General features: G+C 37.3%; 1 protein-coding gene and 3 non-coding genes across 5 annotated transcripts; all 4 read left to right on the top strand.

Annotated features, from left to right (window-relative positions):
- The first annotated feature begins 2,909 nt into the window (after nt 1-2,909).
- Nucleotides 2,910-2,981, top strand: TRNAG-UCC (transfer RNA glycine (anticodon UCC)). Its single transcript has one exon. It is a non-coding gene; the product is annotated as a tRNA-Gly (tRNA).
- Nucleotides 2,982-5,192: 2,211 nt separating this feature from the next.
- TRNAC-GCA (transfer RNA cysteine (anticodon GCA)) lies at nt 5,193-5,264 on the top strand. Its single transcript has one exon. It is a non-coding gene; the product is annotated as a tRNA-Cys (tRNA).
- Nucleotides 5,265-6,449: 1,185 nt separating this feature from the next.
- On the top strand, nt 6,450-6,521 carry TRNAC-GCA (transfer RNA cysteine (anticodon GCA)). Its single transcript has one exon. It is a non-coding gene; the product is annotated as a tRNA-Cys (tRNA).
- Nucleotides 6,522-10,164: 3,643 nt separating this feature from the next.
- On the top strand, nt 10,165-13,854 carry LOC141605053 (nicotinamide/nicotinic acid mononucleotide adenylyltransferase). Of its 2 annotated transcripts, none has more exons than XM_074423680.1 (10): nt 10,165-10,341; nt 11,157-11,238; nt 11,349-11,422; nt 11,530-11,615; nt 12,089-12,172; nt 12,331-12,415; nt 12,521-12,597; nt 12,768-12,869; nt 13,112-13,170; nt 13,260-13,854. In XM_074423680.1, the coding sequence occupies exons 2-10, from the start codon at nt 11,162-11,164 to the stop codon at nt 13,360-13,362; spliced, it is 747 nt and encodes a 248-aa protein (XP_074279781.1). In that variant the 5' UTR covers nt 10,165-10,341; nt 11,157-11,161; the 3' UTR covers nt 13,363-13,854. The 2 variants fall into 2 exon arrangements, with proteins under 2 accessions (XP_074279781.1, XP_074279782.1); XM_074423681.1 differs by lacking the exon at nt 10,165-10,341 and adding an exon at nt 10,634-10,829 and having other exon boundaries at nt 11,079-11,238.
- Nucleotides 13,855-26,392: the final 12,538 nt, after the last annotated feature.

Consider the following 26,392-nt stretch of genomic DNA (forward strand, 5'->3'; position numbering starts at 1 on the left):
CTTAGAATGAAATTAAAAGAGTCCCGAAAGTAAGAATAACTATAATCGAAAACAAATCTAATGGAAACCAAAGAAAAATAATTTTCTTATAAACTAGGGATCTCAAAACAAAGATCCCACAATTACTTTCGTCCTATTATCGTTATCTTCATGTAGCTTTTGAGGGGATCCTTCGTTTGATTTATGAGATAAAATTTACCTCTGACTGGTTCCAAAGATCGTTGACAAATCACTTTTACCCTTTGAAATAACACGCTGCAAACCATCAACGAACTACTCCCGACTATATTATCGATGAAACTAAACCACGAATAAATGGAAAACCCCTGAAATAAGGGATGGAAAAACGATTCTCACCAAAAGGGAGACACTTATTGAATAGAAAATAGGTATGCATACTATTGATTAAAATTTGAAACAATTTTGAGGCTTACCAATCGATGGAGCCCCTTGTATAATTTGATGGAGGCTGAAGTTTTTTAGAGAGACTATTAGGTGAATTTTGATAAACCTATGAATATAAAATAAAACTCTTTTTTCCGTATTATATTTGTTTATCTTTATTTATTATAGTAGTTTCAAAATTTAATGGTTTATACTTCCTCCATTCAACTCCACTCTACCACTTTGCTTTTTCACGTTCACCAACGCGTGTTTTATGCGGTAAATATCATTAGCTACGTATTTGCAAAAATGATAAAAGTTAGATATTTTTAATGTACTCGTAAAGACGAATCAAACAAGATCCCACATGAATATATTTTCAATTATGTATTGAAAGAAAATCGAGATTGAATATGTATTTGTGAATAGTGTAAAAAACAGAAATAGGTAGAGTGGAGTTGAATGGAGGAAGTAAGTAATATCCGTCTTAAACAAAAATTGGTCAAATATACTCACACCTACTACATGTAGCCATGTATACAGATTACAGAATATATGACACATTTCGACACGACCTTTAGTCGTTAAACATCCTTCTTTTATCTTATTTATCATTAGTGGCGGATTTAGGGGGCGCTCGTTCACACTGGAAGTTCGAAAATTTCGAAGTTTTTAATCAAAATATTTTAACTTTTTCCGAGTTTCCCTTAAACCATTACCGGTTCGCCCCCACCGAGAATCTTTTTCAACCCCGTTGGGTTTAATTCCTAGCTCCACCACTCTTTACCATACTACACCCGTCTTAAGTTTAAAGCAGCTATTAATGCTTAGACAATAATTTGTGAAAATTTAAATATTGGGTTTTATTTTTATTCAATTTTTAGTTGGATTTTATTGTTATGGTTAAGTATATGATTCATTATTAATTAACACAAAAATGGGAAAATTAATATCAAGTGAAAATGATACTAGAATTTAGATGATGAATTGACGTAAGATGGTGATTTGATTATTGCCAAAAACACAGCTAAGCATCTCAGTAGTGTTGATTTTTTGGCTGTTTTAGGACACGGGAGAAGGGTGATGAAGTAAATGAGTCAATTAATTGTTAATTTGTTAGTGACGTTTTACCAAAAAAAATAAAAAAAATGCAAGTGATGTTGGTGGATTAGGTGCCTTTAAAAATCTATTGATTTCTTGTCAAAAAAAAAAAAAAAAAAAATCTATTGATAAATCTGTCCGTGTAAGATGGTTTAGTATATTTTTTTTTGGATGTAGATTATCTGATCTGTAGTTCGTCTTACTTGTGACCGTATAAATTTGTGATCCTTTACAACCCTTTTTTACTTGCCTCTTCCATTTGCCCTTTTAGTTTGGATTTGAGTTGAGTAGAATTACTGGGGCGATAAAAGTTTTCCTTCATGAGTTTTAACACGACTGTATTCTCAAAGTTCAAACACAAGACATTTGGTTAAACTAGATAACTCATTGCCAGTTGATCTAATCGTTCTAGGGTTGTAAAATGATTTTGTATAAGATGTAAACATGTAACTAGAATTGATTTATCGACAATGAGGTTTTCGCCTTAGAGAAATAGTATGATGGTATATTACTAAGTTATTGAAATACCGTTTTTCGTGCATTGTTTTTGGTAACCCTTTATTTATTTATAATTCATTTAATAAAGTATTTTGTCTTAAAAGATACTTAGTCACCAAAAAAATTGTTTATGGAATTGATTTATAGACAATGTGGCTAGAATACTCCTTTTCGCCATCATCGCACAAGACTTTTTTTTCATGTTAGACTTTTTTTTTTCATGTTATGTAATCATTTAATAATAGTTACATTGACGACGATGTAAGTTTAAAATAGTCTTAAATAAGACTAACTTTTCTTATTATTAGGAGTGAGAGAAATGCAAATTTTAAATTAGAACAAATTTTGTGATTCGAAAAGTATTGTTCAAAAACTTGTGGTGTCTCAATACTTCTTTACGTTTTTTTTAGTAAAGGCAAGTCTGATAAGATATAAATTCTTTTGTTAAAGACAAGCCTAATAAACAATATTTTATTAGATATTAAAATGTAAAATCTAAAACGATAATATTTCTGGCATATAATCACATAGAAAAACTTATGCAAAACTCGTCTTATTCCGTTTTACTCGTAACTAAACTTTATGTACTTAATTTATGCTTCATATATCCATTAAATTAAGTTGAGAAATAGAATCTTCCTAAACGTGATGATGTACTACAAAAATCAATTACTAACCATTTTGTATGATGGCATGTTTCACTAAACCATTTTATAAAATGGCATGTTTCACTAAACAAGATTAAAAACTTCAATCCATTTTATGTAATGGCATGTTTCAAAACAATTAATGCATGATAATGATCTCAGTGTCTTAGATTTTAGATAATGATCCAAATGAAAGGCATGTTCATTTGTTTGATGACCATTGACCACGTAGTTTGTTGTTTGTTCATTTAGAACACCACAAGAAGTTTAAGCATCAAGGCGTCTGTAGTCCAACGGTTAGGATAATTGCCTTCCAAGCAATAGACCCGGGTTCGACTCCCGGCAGACGCATTTTTTTTCCTTTTGGGAATTTTAGAAGTTTTCAACTTCCTCAGAACACTTCTGTTTTATGGAGTACTATATTTTTACAATTTATTTTTAAGTCAAATAAATGGATAATCAACACACTTGCTCCTGAACCAACTAAAAACTTCTGCAATTAAACCAACTCAAAATTTAATGTACAAAAAAAAAAATATACGAGTATATAATTCACCTCAAAACTGTTTACACAGTTTAGTTTTACGTGATTCATATTTCATACCGAGTAGTTGAGGGCAGATAATCAAGCTGATTATGAACTATGAAGCCTCGATCAAAACATCTAGGCGACTATAAGGCCTTGTTTGGATAGGAAAAAAGGAGGGAAAGGAAGGGGAGGGGGAAGGAGGGAAGAGAAAAGAAGGGAAGGGGAGGGAAGGGAGAATGGAGGAGATGATTTTCCCTCCAAATCTTGCCTATGTTGGTGGGGAAATAATTTGCCTTGTAAGAGGGAAATTGAGGGATCCATTTTCTCTCCCTTCCAAATCCCTCTACCTTCATTTTGCTAACCAAACAATGGATTTCTCATCCTTCCAATTCCCTCCCCTCCCTTTCCCTCCAAATACCTCAATCCAAACACACCCTAAGGGTGTGTTTGGATTGAGGGATTTGAGAAGAAAGGGAGAGGAGGGAATTGGAAGGATGAGAAATCCAAGGTTTGGTTAGCAAAATGAAGGTAGAGGGATTTGGAAGGGAGAGAAAATGGATCCCTCCATTTCCTTCCTACAAGGCAAATTATTTCCCCACCAACATAGGCAAGATTTGGAGGGAAAATCATCTCCTCCATTCTCCCTCCCCTCCCCTTCCCTTCCTTTCTCTTCCCTCCTTCTCCCTCCCCTTCCTTTCCCTCCTTTTTTTCTATCCAAACAATGCCTAAGTCATAACTCACAACTGACCAGGAGCGCGAAACTACAAAGACTACCATACCCGGTTTCAAAATTCTGCTCAGTCTGCTCACCTCTACCTGCAATTGCAAGTGCTCCTGAACAGTTAGGTCAGATGCAGATCAATGGTCAAGTAAGCGGATTTGGATGATATTTACGACCCTTTTCTGAGAAGTCCGCATCTGGATTTGTGTGCGTTAGACCTCACGAATATGGATATAAACCAAGACAAAATCCATACCATTGTCATCCCTAGTCATGGCCTTTCTTGAAACCCTGTGGTAAAGTTCTTGTTTCTGAAGTAAGTGGAATGTTTAAGATGCAACAATCAGGTGATTCAGGTCATCTAAGATGCAATAATCTCATTTATCAGCACATCAAAGTGAACACGTAGGATTTGGGGAGCAGAAAGAGGATGAAAGAAGAACAGGAAACAAGAGAAGACGGAAAAGTTTCTAGCTAAACAAACGAGCAAGGCTGTGTCACAAAGCAAAGCCCTGCAATGAAATTCACAAGCTGGTCCTTCAACATATGTGTGCCACAATGCATTAAACTGGAATAACCGAATATAAGCAAATAATTTTCTAAATTAATGGATTGAGAAGGAGGTTTGCTAAAAAAAAGGTAAGAGCGGAAACCTGATCCGCATTCTTTATTAAAGCTCAATGCAGGCTGGTCATTGGCTTTCTTGGCCCTGGTCCATGAGACCATGACTGTTCTTCAAGTTCTTTGATCCACTTTCTCATTGCTAATTTTGGACCACTGGTAGGCCGAATAAAAATCATGCAGCTGCATACATAAGGCTGCTCCTTTGGTCCAGGAGCTGGCAAGTCATGGGAATGGTTCAGAGGTTTCACCTACATGAGTGAAACGAATGTACTGACTATGGCATGTTTATTACTGCAATCAAAGGTATGTCTATGGCATGTTTTGCCATCAAATCCCGAAGGAGAATAGAATCTCAGAGTAAGCTGTCAATCTGGCAGAATAGAGCTAGTTTTATAACTTCTATCTATCTAATAGTCCTGACTCCTGATCTTTGTGTAATACGGAAATGGAACCTTAAACCAAACCATGTCAACGTCGTTGAACATAATGCTATACCCGAGTTCCAATATATTGAGAAGATGTTGTGGCCTCCTAGCCGTAAAATTGAAGAATCCCTGCTCGAATGAAACAATATTGACTACAACTAAGTCACATTAGAGACTTAGATAAATCTTTCCATCTGTCTTAAAAAAAGCAGCATTCAAAAGACCCTTTGAATAATTGATGCAGCAATACTTTAAACAAACAGGGGTCCATAGCTCAGTGGTAGAGCATTTGACTGCAGATCAAGAGGTCACCGGTTCGATCCCGGTTGGGCCCTTTAATAGATATTTTTTTTCACAAAAAAAAAGAACAATGTTTGTCACAACTGTTTTACAATAATGTTGTGTAAAACAGATCCACAAGACCGCAATTACAGAAGCTCCTAAGCATAATCATTTAATAGGAAACCAAAACTGAAAAAACGGTTACCAAAAACCCGTCTTACACAAACTTTAAGGCAACCTCACACGAGAATTTGCATTGCCTAAAAAAAGCCGTATCATAAATTCATAATATAATTAACATGCCACTATACAAAAAATAAAATAATGAATCAATATAAACCAAATTGAAGACCCATTTAGTCTTATATAAAGCGGTTTTACACAAAGATAGTGTAAAACGGGTTCAAGCATATTCATATTAATGGGTAAAAGTGGTTATTAAAAGAAATCGTTTTACTATAAACTTGTGTAAAACCGCCTTGCAAAAGTATTTGTGTTAAAGTCTTAAAGATCATACCAACGACCCGCATTTATGTGCAGAAGAAGCTTCAAGAACAGGACGAATAAGAACAGCATGAACAGGCCACCTTTCATTTACCATAAACAAAGTATCATAATCCTCAGCAATTACCAAAACCTTGTCTTGATACTCTTGACTCCTATCTAGTAACACTAATCAACCAATTATTCAAAAACTGCAAATATGGTTCACTAACAATGCATACAATCACAGTTTTCCTATTTTTACCAACAAAGTTTACAAAGTTTAAGGGAGTATATTCACACAGATGACACAATCACATACACATAAACTCTTAAAGAAATTGTCAAGTATATTGGTCAACCGTAGTGATCGAGTTTCCCAAGGAAACTACCAACACCATTTTTTTTTCCAAACTCAATTTCTTATAACAAGTTACTGCAAAATCTTTTCACGTAAAAATAGGAGTTATTACCAACGAGATATGTTGCGCGGACTTGGCTACAAGTCTACAACTAAGTACATATCAAGCTTGGTTATTTTTACAACATTATCATGCTTTCGCCTCTTGTACCTGAAAAAGTGTCGGGTATTTGTGCCTAACTCTGGATGGCCAGTATTCATTATTCAACACGGATCTGAGGAAAAAGTAAAGCTTGAGCACATTAAAGGCAGAGAAATATCCCGCTTGCCTTAAAAAAAGCAGCATTTATGCGACCTTTTAAATAACTGGCGCATCAATTTATAACACAAACAAGGGTCCATAGCTCAGTGGTAGAGCATTTGACTGCAGATCAAGAGGTCACCGGTTCGATCCCGGTTGGGCCCTTTATCAGCCTCTTTTTTTTTAAAACCCAGGTCATCTCAGAATATTGAATCACAAATTCACAACCAGACTAGCAAACAATTTAAACAATTTTTTTTTGGGGGGGTTAGACTAGCAAACAATTCAGTACCACAAGTCCACAAGTAGTGTTCCGAGTTTCCATTGCCAGACACAATAGACTACTCCATAATATCTAACACGATCTTTTCGCATAAATGCATACCATAAATTGCTACTTCATTTGATGCCAAAAGCAATCTCTAAACCCATTCATTCATTCATTTGAAGTTCATCCATGATGCTTCCGGAATGGTATCTTAGTGTGAATTCGAAAATTTGATTGATACCCCCAAAACATTACCAGTCTAAAGTAATAAACCACCTAGTTCCGCAGCTAAAAAGACCTGAAACTGGCAGCTCCTATGGTTCCATATTGGCCCATCTATCTAACTCCGAATATCAACATCTAAGTAACAAACTACTTACAAGAGAAGGCGATGAGTTGACGACTATATCAGAAGTCAGAACACCCCACAATCCCACATATACTAAACTTCTAATTGGCGCACTCGTCAAAACCGGAACAAATACATGAGGTGATCACATCAATCCTGAATTTTTTTTTTACTCAAACGTTCATCCAAACCCAAGCAAAATAAAATAACAAAGCAATTGTCTCAACAATTAGTCTCTTGTAAGACTGTTATACACGAATGTTGTGTAAACTGGATTCACAAAATCACAATCATATTCTCATAACCTAATCATTTAATGCAAAACCAAAATTGAAAAAGCGGTTACCAAAAACCCGTCTTACACAAACTTTAAGGCATTTGCGTTGTTTCAAAAAAGCCATATCATAAATTCGTAATAGGGTTTTTCTAAAATGTGTTCAATGGACACATGTTAATAATTATTTAGGCATAGTTTAACTCTTATTTCATCATTAATTTATTCAAACTTCCTAAATTTTCTCAATTACAATCACCTTTTCCTTTTTTTTCTTAGCTCATAATTGGGTGAGATAACATTATAATGAATCAATATAATCCCAATCGAAGACCCAGGTAGTCTGAGTAAGACGGTTTTACACAAAGATAGTACAAAACAATTCAAACACATTCATATCAGTGAGAAACCCTTACAATAAACTTATGCAACACTGCCTTACACGAGTATTTGTGTTAAAGACCATACCAAAGACCCGAATACCCGATCACTCGATTGCAGAAGAAGCTTCAAGAGCAGGCCACATTTCCTTAACCTTAAACAAAGTATCATAATCCATTAATCCTCAGCAATTACCAAAACCTTATATAGTAACACTAATTAACCAATTATTCAATAACTGTAAATATGGTTCACTAACAATGCATACACAATCAAAGTTTTACCATTTTTACCAACAAAAGACTGAAACTTTGGCGAATCCCAGGTAAGGGTAGCGTAAACCAAAGGTTATCATGAGAGAGAAGATTAAAAATAGATTTGTTTTGGTGTGACATAGAAATTTGGTGGTCTTTTTTGAAGAGAGGAAGCCATTGTTAGAGTGGGAATTGTGACTTCATTACTGAACTTGGTAATTAATACTTGTATGCAGGTGAAATGTGATTATTAGAAGATTTAGTGAAGTGATTAATGATTTGATTGTTTTGGTAATTGGTTGTAATTTAAAAGAGGATGTGCTGGTCTCAAACGAGTATCAGGATGACCGTCATAAGCTTGAGACCTTTTATAAGACATAACCCTTCTCCCACTTGCTCCTTTACTTGTAGCTTGTGACGAAAACGTTTGTCGCAAATGAGAATTTTGTGAAAAAGGATTTGCTACTTCGTGTTCTTTGGAAGTTAGGAATGTCGAATTTTAGAGTTAAATTAGCTTGACACAACACGAACCGAATAGACGCGGCCAACCGGCTGTTCAAGAATGGTCGGTTTGAGTTCTTCTAGGTCATGTTTTTTTTTTTTTTTTTAGTGTAAATTATCAAAAACTACCTTTTATATACAACTTTTTAAAATTTACTCCCTTTTAAATTTTTTTTTAAAAATTACTGCCTTTAAATGCACTTTTTTTAAAAATTGCTACCAAACTTCTATTTTTGTGTTTTTGTGACAAAAATGCCCCTAATCTTTCTAATTGGGCAGAATTGGGTCATTTTGTTTGCTTCATATCTGGAGTTTTACATAGACAAAAATTACGTTCTTTATACGGATAGAATCTTGAAGAAGTCTACTTTCCAATGGCGTTGGAATCAATAAGTTTTACCGTGTGAATTTTGCCCAACAAGCCTTCAAAGACGATACGATTTTAAGACCGAAATTCCCTGTTTTTCCGTTAGTGTCTCGATATTGAGGAGCCATTTCCATGGTGTTATTTTGATTTAATGTAAACGCCCTTTCACATGGTTGTAGCCCTTTGAGTCTAGTTTCCGAATTGGTAAGATAGACTTCTGGGTGATTTGTAGTTTGTCGGGAATCGCAATTCTCGTGGAAAGACGCAAATCATCATAAAATCGTATCGATCTTTGAAGGCTTGTTGGGCAAAATTCACACGGTAAAACTTATTGATTCCAACGCCATTGGAAAGTAGACTTTTTCAAGATTCTATCCGTATAAAGAACATAATTTTTGTCCATGTAAAACTCTAGATATGAAGCAAACAAAATGACCCAATTCTGCCCAATTAGAAAGATTAGGGGCATTTTCGTCACAAAAACACAAAAATAGAAGTTTGGTAGCAATTCTTAAAAAAAGTGCGTTTAAAGGTAGTAATTTTTAAAAAAAAATTTAAAAGGGAGTAAATTTTAAAAAGTTGTATATAAAAGGTAGTTTTTGATAATTTACACTTTTTTTTATATATTTATCGTTTCGAGTATGAAATGGGTTGCATCGACGTGGTGGACATGTGCTCAAGATGGGTGATCTTCCAATTGAACTCCAAGTCCGGGAGATGCCTACCTGTCTGGGGACAAAGCCCCCGACACCCAATTTAGTCAGGTGCGTGTGCATATAAGTATAAGTACGGGATAAGAGGCGGTCCAACCGACAACAATTCTAGGTGGGGAGGAAAGAAACGTCTCTATTCCGTTACTAAATTTATTTTATATTAGAAAAATTGTACATATGTGAGCTCTTAGTCGACCCTATCGGCTAGCCGATGGGCGATGATAGAAGTCGCTGATCATGTGGTGATCTCATGACATTAGCCATGCCACATGATCAAAATTAGTGTAAGAATTCTATAAATGTTCTTTATTTGCTCGTTATTTATTAACAATCCTTTCTTATAGAGATGAAAGTTGGCACGCGGGCTGTTGGACTAACACACAATCCAATACGACCATTTTAACACAACACGTGATTGGTATGGCCCAGCAGAACACGCCTAAAATACAAAGAAATAAGGTGGAAGTGGAGGAATTACTAGGACACCCCAAAGTACATCACCACACGCTATAGGTCGTGCCTAAATTACCATTTTCATTCCAATAGCACGACATCAACATAAAATCCACCTTCCTTTACCTAGGCCGTGCCATTTTCTCCTACATACTTACCATTCAGGCATTCACATACAATATCCACTATATTGCATTGCAAATACGGTAAAATTAAGAAATCATTTCAATCAAAAACTAAAGTCATTCTTTTTATACGGTAGCCAATAACCATTATATCTCAAATTAAACCAGAAATACTCGTCGGGTTATTTTTGTCGGAGAAGAAGTCTACATTTTGTCAGCAAACACTTGGCCACCAGCCCAAACGTGATCATCTACAATTCACCGTCTACAGCGCACCATACTGCCGCTGCGTCGTGTCTGGTATCTATCTCTTCTCTCCACTAATTCATAATACTCCCTCCATCCCAATCATTTATTTACCTTCGACTCTTTTGATTAAAATACCTTCTTATCAAATATATAAGGTAAACAAATGATTGAGACGAAAAGACTAGCTAGTAGCAGATACCATAATTCGATTAGTCATTTTTGGATGAATGTAGCAGACAAGAATTTATTCTTCAAATGATGGTAATGTCGCATCAGATACCATTATTTGTTCCTTTAGATAAAATTCATTCTCTGATGCCGCCAAACTACTGAATAGCAGCAGGGCTAAACGCTGTCGTTTTTCGTTTTCCCCAATTGCTGAGTACTTGAATTAAAGCTGTAATTTTTAATCGCCGGTTGTAATTTTCTTTCTGGTACTGGCACTTTCATATGGTCAATGCATAAGCTTACTCTCCGTCTCGATCATTTCTTTACCTTTTAGATTCTTGACGAGAAGTATTTTAATCAAAGTTCTTACTGTCAATTTTATAGCTTCCAAGTTCCAATAGAACTAGAAAAGTTTATGCATAATCAAGTTTAGCTGATACTCCCTCCGTTCCGGTCATTTGTTGTCCTTTTCCATTTTTGGGTGTCTCAGTCATTTGTTGTCCTTTCTATTTTAAGAATGAACTTGATGAGTAATTTGATCATTCTCATTCAATTTGTTCCACTTGTCATTTAGTTATTGGTCATTTCCTCTTTCCTTGGTCTTTGTGCCAAAACCAAAGGACAACAATTGACCGGGACGGAGGGAGTAGTATTTTTTCCTGAGTGTGTTGTTTATACCTTCTTCCCTGCATTTTTAGATATTATGGATATACCATTGCCGATTGATAAGTTGAATGTTATTTCCAACAACTTAGACGTCTTCCCAACAAGTGCTTCCAAGTAAGTTATCGATGATTGTTGAATCATAGTCCTCGTTATGTTGTGGAGAATGATATTTTTAACAATGCGGTATGATCACTTATGTTCGGTTTGTCCCCCTTTTCACCCAGTGGCAAGAAATATGTGGTTTTAGTTGCAACGGGGAGTTTCAATCCGCCTACTTTTATGCATTTGCGAATGTTTGGTAATGCCATCTTATTGCCTTCCTACATTTCCTTCGGCTCAGTCAATTGTTAGAGTAATTATGTTTCATTGTATCGTGAACTAATGACGCATGAAATTGTCTACTAGAATTGGCAAGAGATGCGCTGACTGCAGAAGGCTACCATGTTATTGGAGCGTATATGTCACCAGTAAATGATGCATATGCAAAGAAGGTATATAGTCCTTCCTCACCTGACCAATGGATCATTTGTAGTTAGAGTTTGATTTAAAAACCTGAATCTTATTATGGGAATTGTGACTTGTGAAAGAATTGTTATCGTCTTTAAAATCTTTCACCATCAAATGATGGTCATCTTCTTCAAAAAAGAGTGTCGATGTTTTACATGCGAAATGGCTAGACCAAGCATCATTATCGAAGTTTGAAATAACTTGATGTTCACAAATTTCTCTATCAAATTCCTTATGATTTAAATTTCAGAAATACGCTAAGCTTACTAGCATGTAATGCTCATAAAATCAGAGTTCACATCCAACCTTGTTGGAGTCTTGGAGCTATTATACCCGAATGCTTAAGACAATCTGAATTAGTTACTCCGTACAATATTGGGTGGGTATAGCAAACCAAAATCATTTCAACCTATTTAATAGCGGCGTAAGACTATAAGCAATACTTTTGTTTTTGTAGGGCCTTATATCTGCTGACCACCGTATACAAATGTGTCAACTGGCTTGCAGAAGTTCAGACTTTGTGATGGTAGATCCATGGGAGGTAATCAAACTGCCATTTGCAGTTTTTATTGGAATCTTGATAATTATTCATACATTGTGGCTACTTTTTCGTTTACACCAATTTTGGGGTAAGTAGAGGCGTAGAGTTTTATTTACCAGAGATTATCAATTAATCTTTAGGTGTTGATGCCATTACAGGCTAAGCAAAGTACCTACCAACGGACCTTGACTGTTTTATGTAGAGTGAAGAACTTCTTATGCGAGAATGGTCTTGTTTCTGCTGGTAATTGTGATTTTGCTTACCATTAATAATCAGTTAAATAAAATTTGCGCTTGACGGTCTTATTGCTGCATGAGCCAAAGTTAACTCTTCTCCTTTTATTCCCAGGATCCCTTAAGGTCATGCTTGTCTGTGGTTCCGATTTATTGGAATCATTTCGTAAAAGTTTTTGGATCCCTGAGCAGGTATATTCCTGCGGCACTACTCACTAGATAGTTTTCGTAAATGATGTTAACATCCCAGCCACCTTGCTCTAAACCAGTGCATTGTATTCTGACATCGATCTTCTCCAGTAGACGTGGTGGCCTTGCTACCATTGCATATGCTTTACTTCAAAAAAATTATGTATTTCCAGGTTCAAGCTATACTCAGAGACTTTGGTGTGGTTTGTATACGAAGGGAGGGGCAAGATGTGGAAACAATGGTTTCGGACGATCCTATTATGCGTGAAAATAAGGTGATCTGGTTTCTCTAACAACACTGTTCTGTTCAATGCAATAGTTTAGATGCTTAGGAAGTTAAAATGGACGTTTATGAAGCTAAGGTAACCTTTGGTTCTTGATTATGTAAACCAATGGCTCATTCAATGCAATTTTTAGCTGCCTTTTTTCATTATGAGTCATTTTAAAACAATATCAGTGTACTCCGTACTATTAATATGTCGCGAACATGCTCTGAGAGGTTATAATTTTTCTGCAGAATAATATCATGATTGTGGATGAATTCATCCCTAACCAGATCAGCTCAACCCGAATAAGGTAAACTAATCTCCAATTCAAGAATATTTGTTGTAACTCACAGCTACTCAGTAGCTATGTTACATTTACGTTTGCCGTATTGGTTTTAGGGGCTGTATCTCAAGAGGGTTGTCCGTGAAATATTTAACAGCAGATGAAGTTATAGCATATATTCAAAAACACCATTTGTATACACTTGAACCAGAAAACTGATATGGCCAAATCTCTAAAGGCAGCAGAAGAAGTTATAGCATTTATTCAGAAACTCATTCTGTAGACACATGAACCAGAACGCTAACCCCGGCCAATTCTCTACAAGTTTGTGTTACCTACTTCCCCGGTATTTATTTTTCAACTTTCACAAAAAGCTCTGCATTCCATAGAATTTATTTTCCAGCTCTTTAGTTGCCGGCAGAAAGTTTTGCACATGTCTCTACTGCGGACGACCCACCCAGATGATCTTGCTCCTAACTTGATCGATTACCAAAAACAACTGGTCTTGAATGCGCTGATGTCTGATCAAAAGCTGTAGAAATTCTCAGCCTATTGTGAACTGATAAGCGAGATCATTTCTCGGTTAGATGATGTTTTGTAGTCCTGTCACTATTGTGCTATTTTTTGTGCAAGAAGCAAGATATTACTACAATATCTCAAGTATGCGTATCTTAATGATGTTTTCTTTGAATTTAACTGTCCTACGTCAAAGACTGCATTTTCCGAGTTTATCCAATTAAATTGATTTTCTTTTGCTGCGGTCCAGTACTTCGAAAGTTCTATTTAAGCTGAGATATCCGTTATATACCACAATAAGTTTCTAGTTTTACTAATTTTTCAAATATAAGAGGATTTATATATCTTGCAACTGTAAGTCTTAATTCAATTCAATTCAATTTCAATCATGTACAGAAGCAATAAATAGATTAAGAATTAAAACCTCCGGCAATTGTTTATTGGTTTTCTGAACAGTTTCTAAAAAAATCCCGAATGTTAAACAAGATTCTGTATACTCGTTTCCTTTTCTCTTAGTTCCTACTTACTAAGGGTGTTTGGTTCACAGAAAAAAGGTATGAGGTATGAGTTTAAAATAAACCAAACCCATACCAAAGCAATTAATCTACTATAATCAATTTAACTCACATTTTCCCTTATTATAAATACACGGTTTTTCGAGATTGCAGTGTCCCGGAACAAAATTCTCCGAAAATCACATAGAAAGTTCCTCGGGTCAGATAAAACGGCCACGCAAAATTTGAGTAGCAACGGAAGACATTTGGGGGTGCCGGTATGCCATAAACCAACATTCGTCGAAACTCGGATAATCGTGAAAAATGGATTAATGCTCGTTATTTGAGGCTGAATCGAATAGGTTAACTCCTGAAATGATCTCGGACGCGTGATTGAAAACCGGGAGAAAAAGAAATCGGGTCCGGTACAACCTACCGAACGGCTCAAATTGAAGTGTAAAATACACGGTTTTTCGGGATTCCATGGTCTCGGAACAAAATTCTCCGGAAATTACATAGGAAGTTCCTCGGGTAAGATAAAGCGGCCACACAAAATTTGAGAAGCAACGGAAGACATTTGGGGGTGCCGGTATGCCATAAACTAGCATTCGTCGAACCTCGGATAATCGTGAAAAATGGATTAATGCTCGTTTAATGGTCGTTATTTGAGGCTGAATCGAATAGGTTAACTCCTGAAATGACCTCATATGCGTGATTGAAAAACCAGAAGAAAAAGAAACCGTGTCCGATACGACCTCCCGAACGGCTCAAATTGAAGTGTATAATACACGGTTTTTCGGGATTCAAGGATCCCGGAACATAATTCTCCGGAAATCACATAGAAAGTTCCTCTGGTCAGATAAAGCAGCAACGCAAAATTTGAGTAGCACCGGAAGACATTTGGAGGTGCCGGTATGCCATAAACCAGCATTCGTCGAACCTCGGATAATCGTGAAAAATAGATAAATGCTCGTTATTTGAGGCTGAATCGAATAGGTTAACTCCAGAAATGACCTCAGACGCGTGATTGAAAAACCGGGAGAAAAAGAAACCGTGTCTGGTACGACCTCCCTTACGGCTCAAATTGAAGTGTATAATACACGGTTTTTCGGGATTACAGGGTCCCGGAACAAAATTCTCCGGAAATCACATAGAAAGTTTTTCGGGTCAGATAAAGGAGCCACGCAAAATTTGAGTGGCAACGGAAGACATTTGGGGGAGCCGGTATGCTATAAACCAGCATTCGTCGAAACTCGGATAATCGTGAAAAATGGATTAATGCTCGTTTAATGCTCGTTATTTGAGGCTGAAGCGAATAGGTTAACTCCTGAAATGACCTCGGACGCGTGGTTGAAAAACCGGGAGAAACAAAAACCGAGTCCGGTACGACCTTCCGAACGGCTCAAATTGAAGTGTATAATACACGGTTTTTCGGGATTCCAGGGTCCCGGAACAAAATTCTCCGGAAATCACATAGAAAGTTCCTCGAGTCAGATAAAATGGCCACGCAATATTGAGTAGCAACGAAAGACATTTGGGGGTGCCGGTATGCCATAAACCAGCATTCGTCGAACCTCGGATAATCGTGAAAAATGGATTAATGCTCGTTATTTGAGGCTGAGCGAATAGGTTAACTCCTGAAATGAGCTCGGACGCGTGATTGAGAAACAGGGAGAAAAAGAAACCGGGTCCGGTACGACCTCCCGAACGGCTCAAATTGAAATGTATAATACCCGGTTTTTCGGGGTTCCAGGGTCCCGGAAAAAATTTCTCCCGAAATCACATAGAAAGTTTCTCGGGTCAGATAAAGCGGCCACGCAAAATTTGAGTAGCAACGGAAGACATTTGGGGGTGCCGGTATGCCATAAACCAGCATTCGTCGATCTTCGGATAATCGTGAAAAATGGATTAATGCTCGTTTAATGCTCGTTATTTGAGGCTGAATCGAATAGGTTAATTCCTGAAATGTCCTCACACGCGTGATCGAAAAACCGGGAGAAAAAGAAACCGGGTCCGGTACGACCTCCCGAACGGCTCAAATTGAAGTGTATAATACACGGTTTTTCGGGATTCCAGGGTCCTGGAACAAAATTCTCCGGAAATCAGATAGAAAGTTCCTCGAGTCAGATAAAGCGGCCACGCAAAATTTGAGTAACAACGGAAGACATTTGGGGGTGCCGATATGCCATAAACCGGCATTCGCCGAACCTCGGATAATCGTGAAAATGGATTAATGCTCTTTTAATGCTCGTTATTTGAGGCTGAATCGAATAGGTTAACTCCTGAAATGACTTCACACGCGTGATTGAAAAACCGTGAAAAAAAAGAAACCGGGTCCGGTACGATCTCCCGAACGGCTCAAATTGAAGTGTAATACACGATTTTTCGGGATTCCAGGGTCCTAGAACAAGATTCTCCGGAAATCACATAAAATGTTCCTCAAGTCAGATAAAGCGGCCACGCAAAATTTGAGTGGCAACGGAAGACATTTGGGGGTGCCGGAAATTCATAAACCAGCATTCGTCGAACCTCGGATAATCGTGAAAAATGGATTAATGCTCGTAAAATGCTCGTTATTTGAGGCTGAATCGAATAGGTTAACTCCTAAAATAACCTCGGACGCGTGATTGAAAAACCGGGAGAAAAAGAAACTGGGTCCGGTATGACCTCCCGAACGGCTCAAATTGAAGTGTATAATACACGGTTTTTCGGGATTCCGAGTTCCGGAACAAAATCCTCCAGAAATCACATAGAACGTTCCCCGGGTCAGATAAAGCGGCCACGCAAAATTTGAGTAGCAACGGAAGACTTTTGGGGGTGTCGGTATGCCATAAACCAGCATTCGTCGAACCTCGGATAATCGTGAAAAATGGATTAATGCTCGTAAAATGCTCGTTATTTGAGGCTGAATCGAATAGGTTAACTCCTAAAATAACCTCGGACGCGTGATTGAAAAACCGGGAGAAAAAGAAACTGGGTCCGGTACGACCTCCCGAACGGCTCAAATTAAAGTGTTTAATACACGGTTTTTCGGGATTCCAGAGTTCCGGAACAAAATCCTCCAGAAATCACATAGAACGTTCCCCGGGTCAGATAAAGCGGCCACGCAAAATTTGAGTAGCAACGGAAGACTTTTGGGGGTGTCGGTATGCCATAAACCAGCATTCGTCGAACCTCGGATAATCGTGAAAAATGGATTAATGCTCGTTATTTAAGGCTGAATCGAATAGGTTAACTCCTGAAATGACCTCGGACGCGTGATTGAAAAACCGGGAGAAAAAGAAACCGGGTCCGGTACGACCTCCCGAACGGCTCAAATTGAAGTGTATAATACACGGTTTTTCGGGATTCCAGGGTCCCGGAAAAAATTTCTCCCGAAATCATATAGCAAGTTCCTCGGGTCAGATAAAGCGGCCACGCAAAATTTGAGTAGCAACGGAAGACATTTGGGGGTGCCGCTATGCCATAAACCAGCATTTGTCGAACCTCGGATAATCGTGAAAAATTGATTAATGCTCGTTTAATGCTTAATATTTGAGGCTGGATCGAATAGGTTAACTCCTGACATGACCTCGGACGCGTGATTGAAAAACCGTGAGAAAAAGAAACCGGGTCCGGTACGACCTCCCGAACGGCTCAAATTGAAGTGTATATAATACACGGTTTTTCGGGATTCCAGGGTCCCGGAACAAAATTCTCCGAAAATCACATAGAAAGTTTTTCGGGTCAGATAAAACGGCCACGCAAAATTTGTGTACCAACGGAAGACAATTGGGGGTGCCGGTATGCCATAAACCAACATTCGTCGAACCTCGGATAATCGTGAAAAATGGATTAATGCTCGTTTAATCCTCGTTATTTGAGGCTGAATCGAATAGGTTAACTCTTGAAATGACCTCGGACGCGTGGTTGAAAAACCGGGATAAAAAGAAACCGGGTCTGGTACGACCTCCCGAACGGCTCAAATTGAAGTGTTGTATAATACACGGTTTTTCGGGATTCCAGGGTCCCGGAACAAAATCCTCCGGAAATCACATAGAAAGGTCCTCGGGTCAGATAAAAGCGGCCACGCAAAATTTAAGTAGCAAAGTAAGACATTTGGGGGTGCCGGTATGCCATTAACCGGCATTCGTCGAACCTCGGATAATCGTAAAAAATGGATTAATGCTCGTTATTTGAGGCTGAATTGAATAGGTTAACTCCTGAAATGACCTCGGACGCGTGATTGAAAAACCGGGAGAAAAAGAAACCGGGTCCGGTACGACCTCCCGAACGGCTCAAATTGAAGTGTATAATACACGGTTTTTCGGGATTTCAGGGTCCCGAAACAAAATTCTCCGGAAATCACATAGAAAGTTCCTCGAGTAAGATAAAGCGGCCACGCAAAATTTGAGTAGCAACGGAAGACATTTGGGGGTGCCGGTATGCCATAAACCGCATTCGTCGAACCTCAAATAATCGTGAAAAATGGATTAATGCTCGTTATTTGAGGCCGAATCGAATAGGTTAACTCCTGAAATGACATCGTACGAGTGATTGAAAAATCAGGAGAAAAAGAAACCGGGTCCGGTACGACCTCTCGAACGGATAAATTGAAGTGTATAAAAGACGGTTTTTCGGGATTCCAGGGTCCCGGAACAAAATTCTCTTGAACTCACATAGAAAGATCCTCGGGTCAGATAAAGCGGCCACGCAAAATTTGAGTAGCAACGGAAGACATTTGGGGGTGCCGGTATGCCATGAACCAGCATTCGTGGAACCTCGAATAATCGTGAAAATTGGATTAATGCTCGTTTAATGCTCGTTATTTGAGGCTTAATTGAATAGGTTAACTCCTAAAATGACCTCGGACGATTGATTGAAAAACCGGGAGAAAAAGAAACAGGGTCCGGTACGACCTCCCGAACGACTCAAATTGAAGTGTATAATACACGGTTTTTCGGGATTCCAGGGTCCCAGAACAAAATTCTTCGGAAATCACATAGAAAATTCCTCGGGTCAGATAAAGCGGCCACGCAATATTTGAGTAGAAACGGAAGACATTTGGGGGTGCCGGTATGCCATAAACCAGCATTCGTCGAACCTCGGATAATCGTGAAAAAATGATTAATACTCGTTATTTGAGGCTGAATCGAATAGGTTAACTTCTGAAATGACCTCGGAAGCGTGATTGAAAAAGCAGGAGAAAAAAGAAACCGGGTCCGGTACGACCTCTCGTACGGCTTAAATTGAAGTGTATAAAAGAAGGTTTTTCGGGATTCCAGGGTCCCGGAACAAAATTCTCTGGAACTCACATAGAAAGTTCCTCGGGTCAGATAAAGCGGCCACGCAAAATTTGAGTAGCAACGAAAGACATTTGGAGGTGCCGGTATGCCATAAACCAGTATTCGTGGAACCTCGGATAATCGTGAAAATTGGATTAATGCTCGTTTAATGCACAATACTTGAGGCTGAATCAAATAGGTTAACTCCTGAAATGACCTCGGACGCGTGATTGAATAACCGGGAGAAAAATAAACCGGGTCCGGTACGACCTCCCGAATGGCTCAAATCGTAGTGTATAATACACGGTTTTATGGGGTTCCAGGGTCCCGGAACAAAATTCTCCAGAAATCAATTAGAAAGTTCCTCGGGTCAGATAAAGCGGCCACGCAAAATTTGAGTAGCAACGGAAGACATTTGGAGGTGCTGGTATGCCATAAACCAGCATTCGTCAAACCTCGGATAATCGTGAAAAATGGATTAATACTCTTTTAATGCTTAATATTTGAGGCTGAATCGAATAGGTTAACTCCTGAAATGATCTCGGACGCGTGGTTGAAAAACCGGGAGTAAAAGAAACCGGGTCCGGTACGACCTCCCGAACGACTCAAATTGAAGTGTATAATACACGGTTTTCGGGATTCTAGGGTCCCGGAACAAAATTCTCCGGAAATCACATAGAAAGTTATTCAGCTCAGATAAAGCGGCCACACAAAATTTGAGTAGCAACGGAAGACATTTGGGAGTGCCGGTATGGCATAAACCAGCATTCGTGGAACCTCGGATAATCCTGAAAAATGGATTAATGCTCGTTATTTGAGGCTGAATCGAATAGGTTAACTCCTGAAATGACCTCGGACGCGTGATTGAAAAACCGGGAGAAAAAGAAACCTTGTCCGGTACGACCTTCCGAACGGCTCAAATTGAAGTGTATAATACACGGTTTTTCGGGATTCCAAGTGAAGGAAAAGTAGATCTATATACTTACGTACTCATATATGTTTTAATTTAATTTGTCATAAAATTAACAAATGATCTTATGCATGCAAACTATTAAACAATATAAAGAAGAAATGTTAATCCTTACATTGGATTTACGGTTTATGGGCACAAGAGAGATCACCTTTCTCTCTTGTTCTTGAGCACTACTACAAATCCAGGCAACTACAACGCCCCTTTAACAACGATTATTCACGAAAATCACAATAGACGTTGTAGAATGTATGGCGCGAATTTTACTAAACTAAATTACAACGGGTATGGTTATAAAAACCGTTGTTATTAGTTTTAACAACGGGTCACCCATGCACAACCGTTGTTAATAATTTGGCGCAAAATTGGCGCAAAGTTAGTGAAAAGTAATCACAACGGTTATTTTTGAAACCCGTTGTTAAAAATTATTTAACAACGGGTGTTTTTTATAACCGTTGTCAAAACATATTTCACAACGGTTGTTGTTTAATAACCGTTGTCAATACCTTCCATACTATAAACCACACAAACACAAGTCTCTGTGTGCACCACAAAACACAAACCTTAATACACAAACACAAACCCAAAGAAGACCAAACACAAACACAAAACACAAACACAAAACACACACTTTCTCATCGTCTCTTTCTCTCTTTCTCATCGTCGCTTTATCTTCTCGCCGTCACTGTTGATTTCATCGTCTCTTTACGTACGTTACGTAATTATCGGGTTTGTTTCATCGTCATTATTTTATTGTTCTAATTATTTCATTTCAATGTATGTGTTTTTATCGACCATTAGGTTCCGTTCAAAGATTTGCTAATTATTTCATTTCCATGTATGTGTTTCTAATTATTTCATTTCCATCTTCTTTGGCGTCCTTCAAGACGGATCGAGCATGTTTTAGCAGATTAGGGTTTGGAGAATATATTGAGATAATGGAAATGCATGTTAGTTGAGATAATGCAATGTATTTATACTAATGTGTGGGTTGAGTTATTTTTTAATTAATATATATGTTAGGAAGTTGTGCCATATATGTTAGGGAGTTGTGCCATAATCGGATCTTGATGATGACTGATAGATCTATGGAGTTGAAAAAATGGAAGCAAATCAAACAAGCATAACTCAACACTTTCAAAATGATCATTTCATTTAATTTTAAACCAAATACATTACAGAATTATCGAAATCAAAAGATGTATAATAAGCCGGAACAACCCCGGTTAAGCGTAAAAAGCGCTTCTCAACCCGCCACCAATCACGCCACTCTGGTATACCGCTAACTTCCGGGTCATTGGCTTCATATTTTGCAATAACAGATTGAATATATGCAAGGACACGACTTGCATGTGGAGATAAGGTTGGAAGAGTACAACTCAACATATCTCTCGGCTCGCACCAAGTTGCATGAGTAACAGTCGACTAGGGTATGAAGATGATGATGATGATGAGGCTTTGTTGACAAGCCGGACTGCTTCACGCCTCTTAATCCAATAATTCCGTTGATGTTCAAGGGATGCTTTGATTAATGGGTGTTGATCGGCGGGAAGCCCGGCGAGAACCTTCCCATCATCTTCAATCGTTTGTGTAAGCCATTCTTCGTTGTTGATAAAATTAGGGTTCATTGCCATGTTGTTTCAATTAATGAATGTTAGTAAAGGATGCTTTAATATGTTGGTAAAGGATGCTTTAATATTTATAGCTAGTAATATTTAATTTAATTTTTTTTTATTTTTTAAGAACAAACAACAACGGTTATTTACAAACAACCCGTTGTCTTTAGTTATAACAACGGTTTTGTATATTAAAACCCGTTGTTATAACTTTCCCCCCAAAATTGAGTCACACTTTCCACAACGGGTTTTTATATTTAAAACCGTTGTTAATAGTTTTAACAACGGTTTCCGTAAGAAAACTAACCGTTGTTAAAACCTTCTACAACGGACGCTTTAACAACGTCCGCTTTTTTATATAACAACGGTTTTTGACCGTTGTTATAGCCTGTATCTGTAGTAGTGGAGCTTTCCTTTTGGATGAACAAAGACTCAAGTATAGGATCTCTCCCAAGGATTTATACCCAAAGCTTACTCTTAATTAAAATCAATATTATAAATACTAGTATAATATTAATCTTGTAGAAAAATGACCCAAAAATATTATAAAACACTTAATATTTTCGGTTTTGGTAGGAAGAAGAGGAGAGCTTTTTATCTCTCTAGAATTCTTATTTTGGATGAGTAAAGAATGAATAATACACTACACACATTTTGGTGTATTATTAGGTAAATAAGATGAAAAACCAAAATGGTTTTTCCATCTCAAAAACCGGGTGGAAGGGGGGAATTAAGGGAGCCAATGCATGCTTGTGTTGTTCTTTACAATGAGCATTATGGTTGCATGGCTAGATAAGTAGGTAATCATTATGTTTACCATTCACATTATAAACACAATATTACCCTTAATCCTCCCCTAATTTCGGCGCATGTCAATTGTCAATATGTCACATGTCATATGTTACATAAATTTGTTATGTATTTTTAACATATTAAAAATCAACGTATTAATAAAAATACGTCATATACAAAATCGACTTAGTAATTCATAATTACTTGTACCAAAACATTTTACCAATTATAAATCACAATAAATTGTATTTATAATAATTCATTCAATTTCAATTGTTTCTTTAAACAATAATTTCATCCGAGTAATGATACAATTCGATTACTCAGACCGTATCTCATTTAATCACATTATAATGAAATACGTAAATATTACTTCCAAAATCGTCCGTCAATTTTCAAGTAATTTAATTAACTCGTAACATTATACGATTAATTAAATGATCAATTAAGAGTGTTGCCCTATAGGTATGACCTAGGGGGTCAACTGATCACCACCGTCGCACGACAAAGAATGTCAAACTCTAGTCACCAATCATTACCGATATATGTTGACCGATTGACAAGAAAAAATACTTCCCAATTGTATTCTTTAAAACGAGACTTAAACATGTGATCATCATGATCAACAGTTGTGATCGCATTATTGTCGGAGGACACATATTCCAACAATCTCCCACTTGTCCTCGACAAGTGTGCGTCACCAATTCTCTTGTCCTATTACTATCTCCCACTCAATGCAAGGTGTCTTTCAGGTCATACTTGCAAGTGATCATATCGAGAGTGGTTTCCTCGATCTGGAGAATAACTGATTGACCGGATTTATCCACCATGGATACATTCCGAGCGTGGCCACGCATTTCCAGTTCATTGCTCCTCGAGTGGCCCTGAGATATTGTTATAACCCTGACTAGGGGTGGACAATTCCTATCGCACTCATTCCCTTCAACTAGCCACAGCCATCATAACCCAAAATATGCCCATTTGACCCCATTTACGAAGGTCGTAGTAACACAAATCAAAGTTAATCTGAAACTGTGCCATCTTAGGCGAATAGTCTTTAGTCAAAAGAATCGACTCATTTGAATACTATAGTAGCTCTCGCCACGACCAGGCTATATAAATTTGCCAGAACTCTATAAGCGGTCATAAGGCCCGACAAAATGTTCCTAACAGTCTGCCTATGTGATCGACTAGTCATTCTCATATGACTCTATGACACTTGAACTTGCCATCAATCGCATCACACTGTAGTCACTTCGAGACGTCACCTCATGTAAGTAACTATGGGCAAATACAATGCTAATCCATGTTCACTTAAACGGGGTTCAAGTGTCTCTACAACCCGTTGGATGTAACAAAGTATAGATGAGTTAATAATAACTCAAACGACAAATGTTGACATCACACTTGGGTAGTCAATACCATATTACAACCTTGTGATGCACATCGCAAGTGTGTAAACACTCGTTGATTGCAATAGAAGTTTAACATGCCATGTGTCCACGTGTTCAAACTTCTTATACTTGCATTTTCCTTTACATTCATGTTCTCTCTCATAGCATGAACCTTACCAAGTACACATCAAGGTTCCCGACCTTGGTTTTGGTTCTTTATCTTGAAAGAACTTCCTAATCGAATATCACATAACGAACGGATTTGTGGTGAATGATATAACTTGTACTGATCAAGTACTCCATCCACACATAATGCACTAGGTATATGTTTTGTAGAGTCTTGCAACAATTTGTCAAGATGATTAGCCTAGGACTTCTCACAAGTCCTAGCATATTAGGAAAGATTAGTTTTGAGCAACCTTTTATTCAACTAAGTATCTTTCCAAACTTCCTATTTCTCCTTTTAGCTTGAAAGGCTTAGGATTCTCATAAATCCTTACATGTGTTCGGATTTTCATTAATATGTGCAACCTCTTGTCACACAATAGAGCATTCCGTCAAACACCGAAATCGCTCATCGGATTCTCCTCGAGAATTCATGACGTTTCTATTATGGCTTAACAATGATCCATCATGCTCTTATGCATATGATTCATAATTTGGACATGTGCATGATTATTCTAATGGCGGAAACATTAGTAATTTATAATCATGAGATCAACCGTTCTTAGGTTCTATGAACGATCATGACTGCTAATGGTAATTCCATTTTCATTCATATGAATAACCTATGTGTATGTTGATACGATGTGTATGTCTCAATACTAATCCAACATCCCTTGATGTAATTGGATTCATCATAGTCCATTTTCATCCAGAATTGAAAACTCAAAACTTCCTCTATGAAGAAAGGTATTAGCTCGTCATTCTTCAATGAGTGATGAGTTATAACTTTTTACAAGATGATTGCTCCCACTAAATTCCATGTCTTCACATGATAATATCCTCACTCCCACTCAATTCCACAATTTTCGAAATTGATTTCTCAATCGAAACTTTTTAAGAATTGAAATATAAATTGCATTGCCAAGTTATTAAGATAGAACCATATATGTTCCCATCATATCCCTTCAAAATACCTATTTTGAAGTGGTCTCATCTTATCCTTATGGAAAGAGATTTTAATCTCTAACTCACACATATCATAATGATGTGTAGCAATGTCATTAAATATAAAAAAATATTTAGAACACGTCCTTCGAAATACCCTTTCGGAAGGAGGTTTAACCATTTCATTTTCATAATGAGGTTAAGAAATGACATTTGCGTGGTTAATGCTTAACTTAGCTATTGAGGATATCGGTATATCAATCCTTGCAACTTGTTTATGACTAGTACTTTACTATGATTCATTTAGGCTCTTAAGTAAATCTTAAGGTTGAAACTATTGGTCAAAATTTATCACAAAATAGTCTAAACTTAGTCAAAACTCTTATTAAGACTTTAAATTAGTCATTTCTTCCAAAAACTTTCTTTTGGTGTCCTCACGTAGTTATCTTAAGAATATTTTCTTTCGATTACTTCACGTGGTCTCTTTAGTCATATAGAACTTACTTGAGACCATAGATCTCATCTATTGGGTATACTATATAAATAGATATACCTCCATTCAAATCATTCTTCCTTGTGTAGATCTCATTTACACAAGTAGATATCATTTACACAAGTATGCAAACTTATCTTGGTTGTGTCCTCATTTTACTCTCACTCTATCTTTAGAATAAATACACTAGAGATTCAAAGATAGTATATGAGACACAAATAATGATTTGAAGTATAAGGGAAACTACCTCATAGGTTGACTAATGGTTTTAGACTTTGAAGTGTACTTGGTGATTGACATTCCTTTAAGAGAGTTCATAGACTCAAAATCACTTTATAAATGATCATACACAAGCCTTAAGCATGTGGACATATAATGAATCCCATCATTATAATTGTCTATTAGATCACTTTAAGTGAATAATCATATGTTTCTAAGAACAAGCATTTAAATACGGATTTTTAGAACAAAGGATAAAATGATAAAACAGGTGACTTGGGTTGCAAACCAAGTCACCATTATCCAAAATACAACCAATTATCCAAAATACCTTTCTATGTCGAACACGGAAACTTAAAGGTTCTAAAAATCCAAAACATA

The sequence above is a fragment of the Silene latifolia genome, chromosome 10, assembly GCF_048544455.1.
Source record: "Silene latifolia isolate original U9 population chromosome 10, ASM4854445v1, whole genome shotgun sequence".
NCBI lineage: Eukaryota > Viridiplantae > Streptophyta > Magnoliopsida > Caryophyllales > Caryophyllaceae > Silene > Silene latifolia.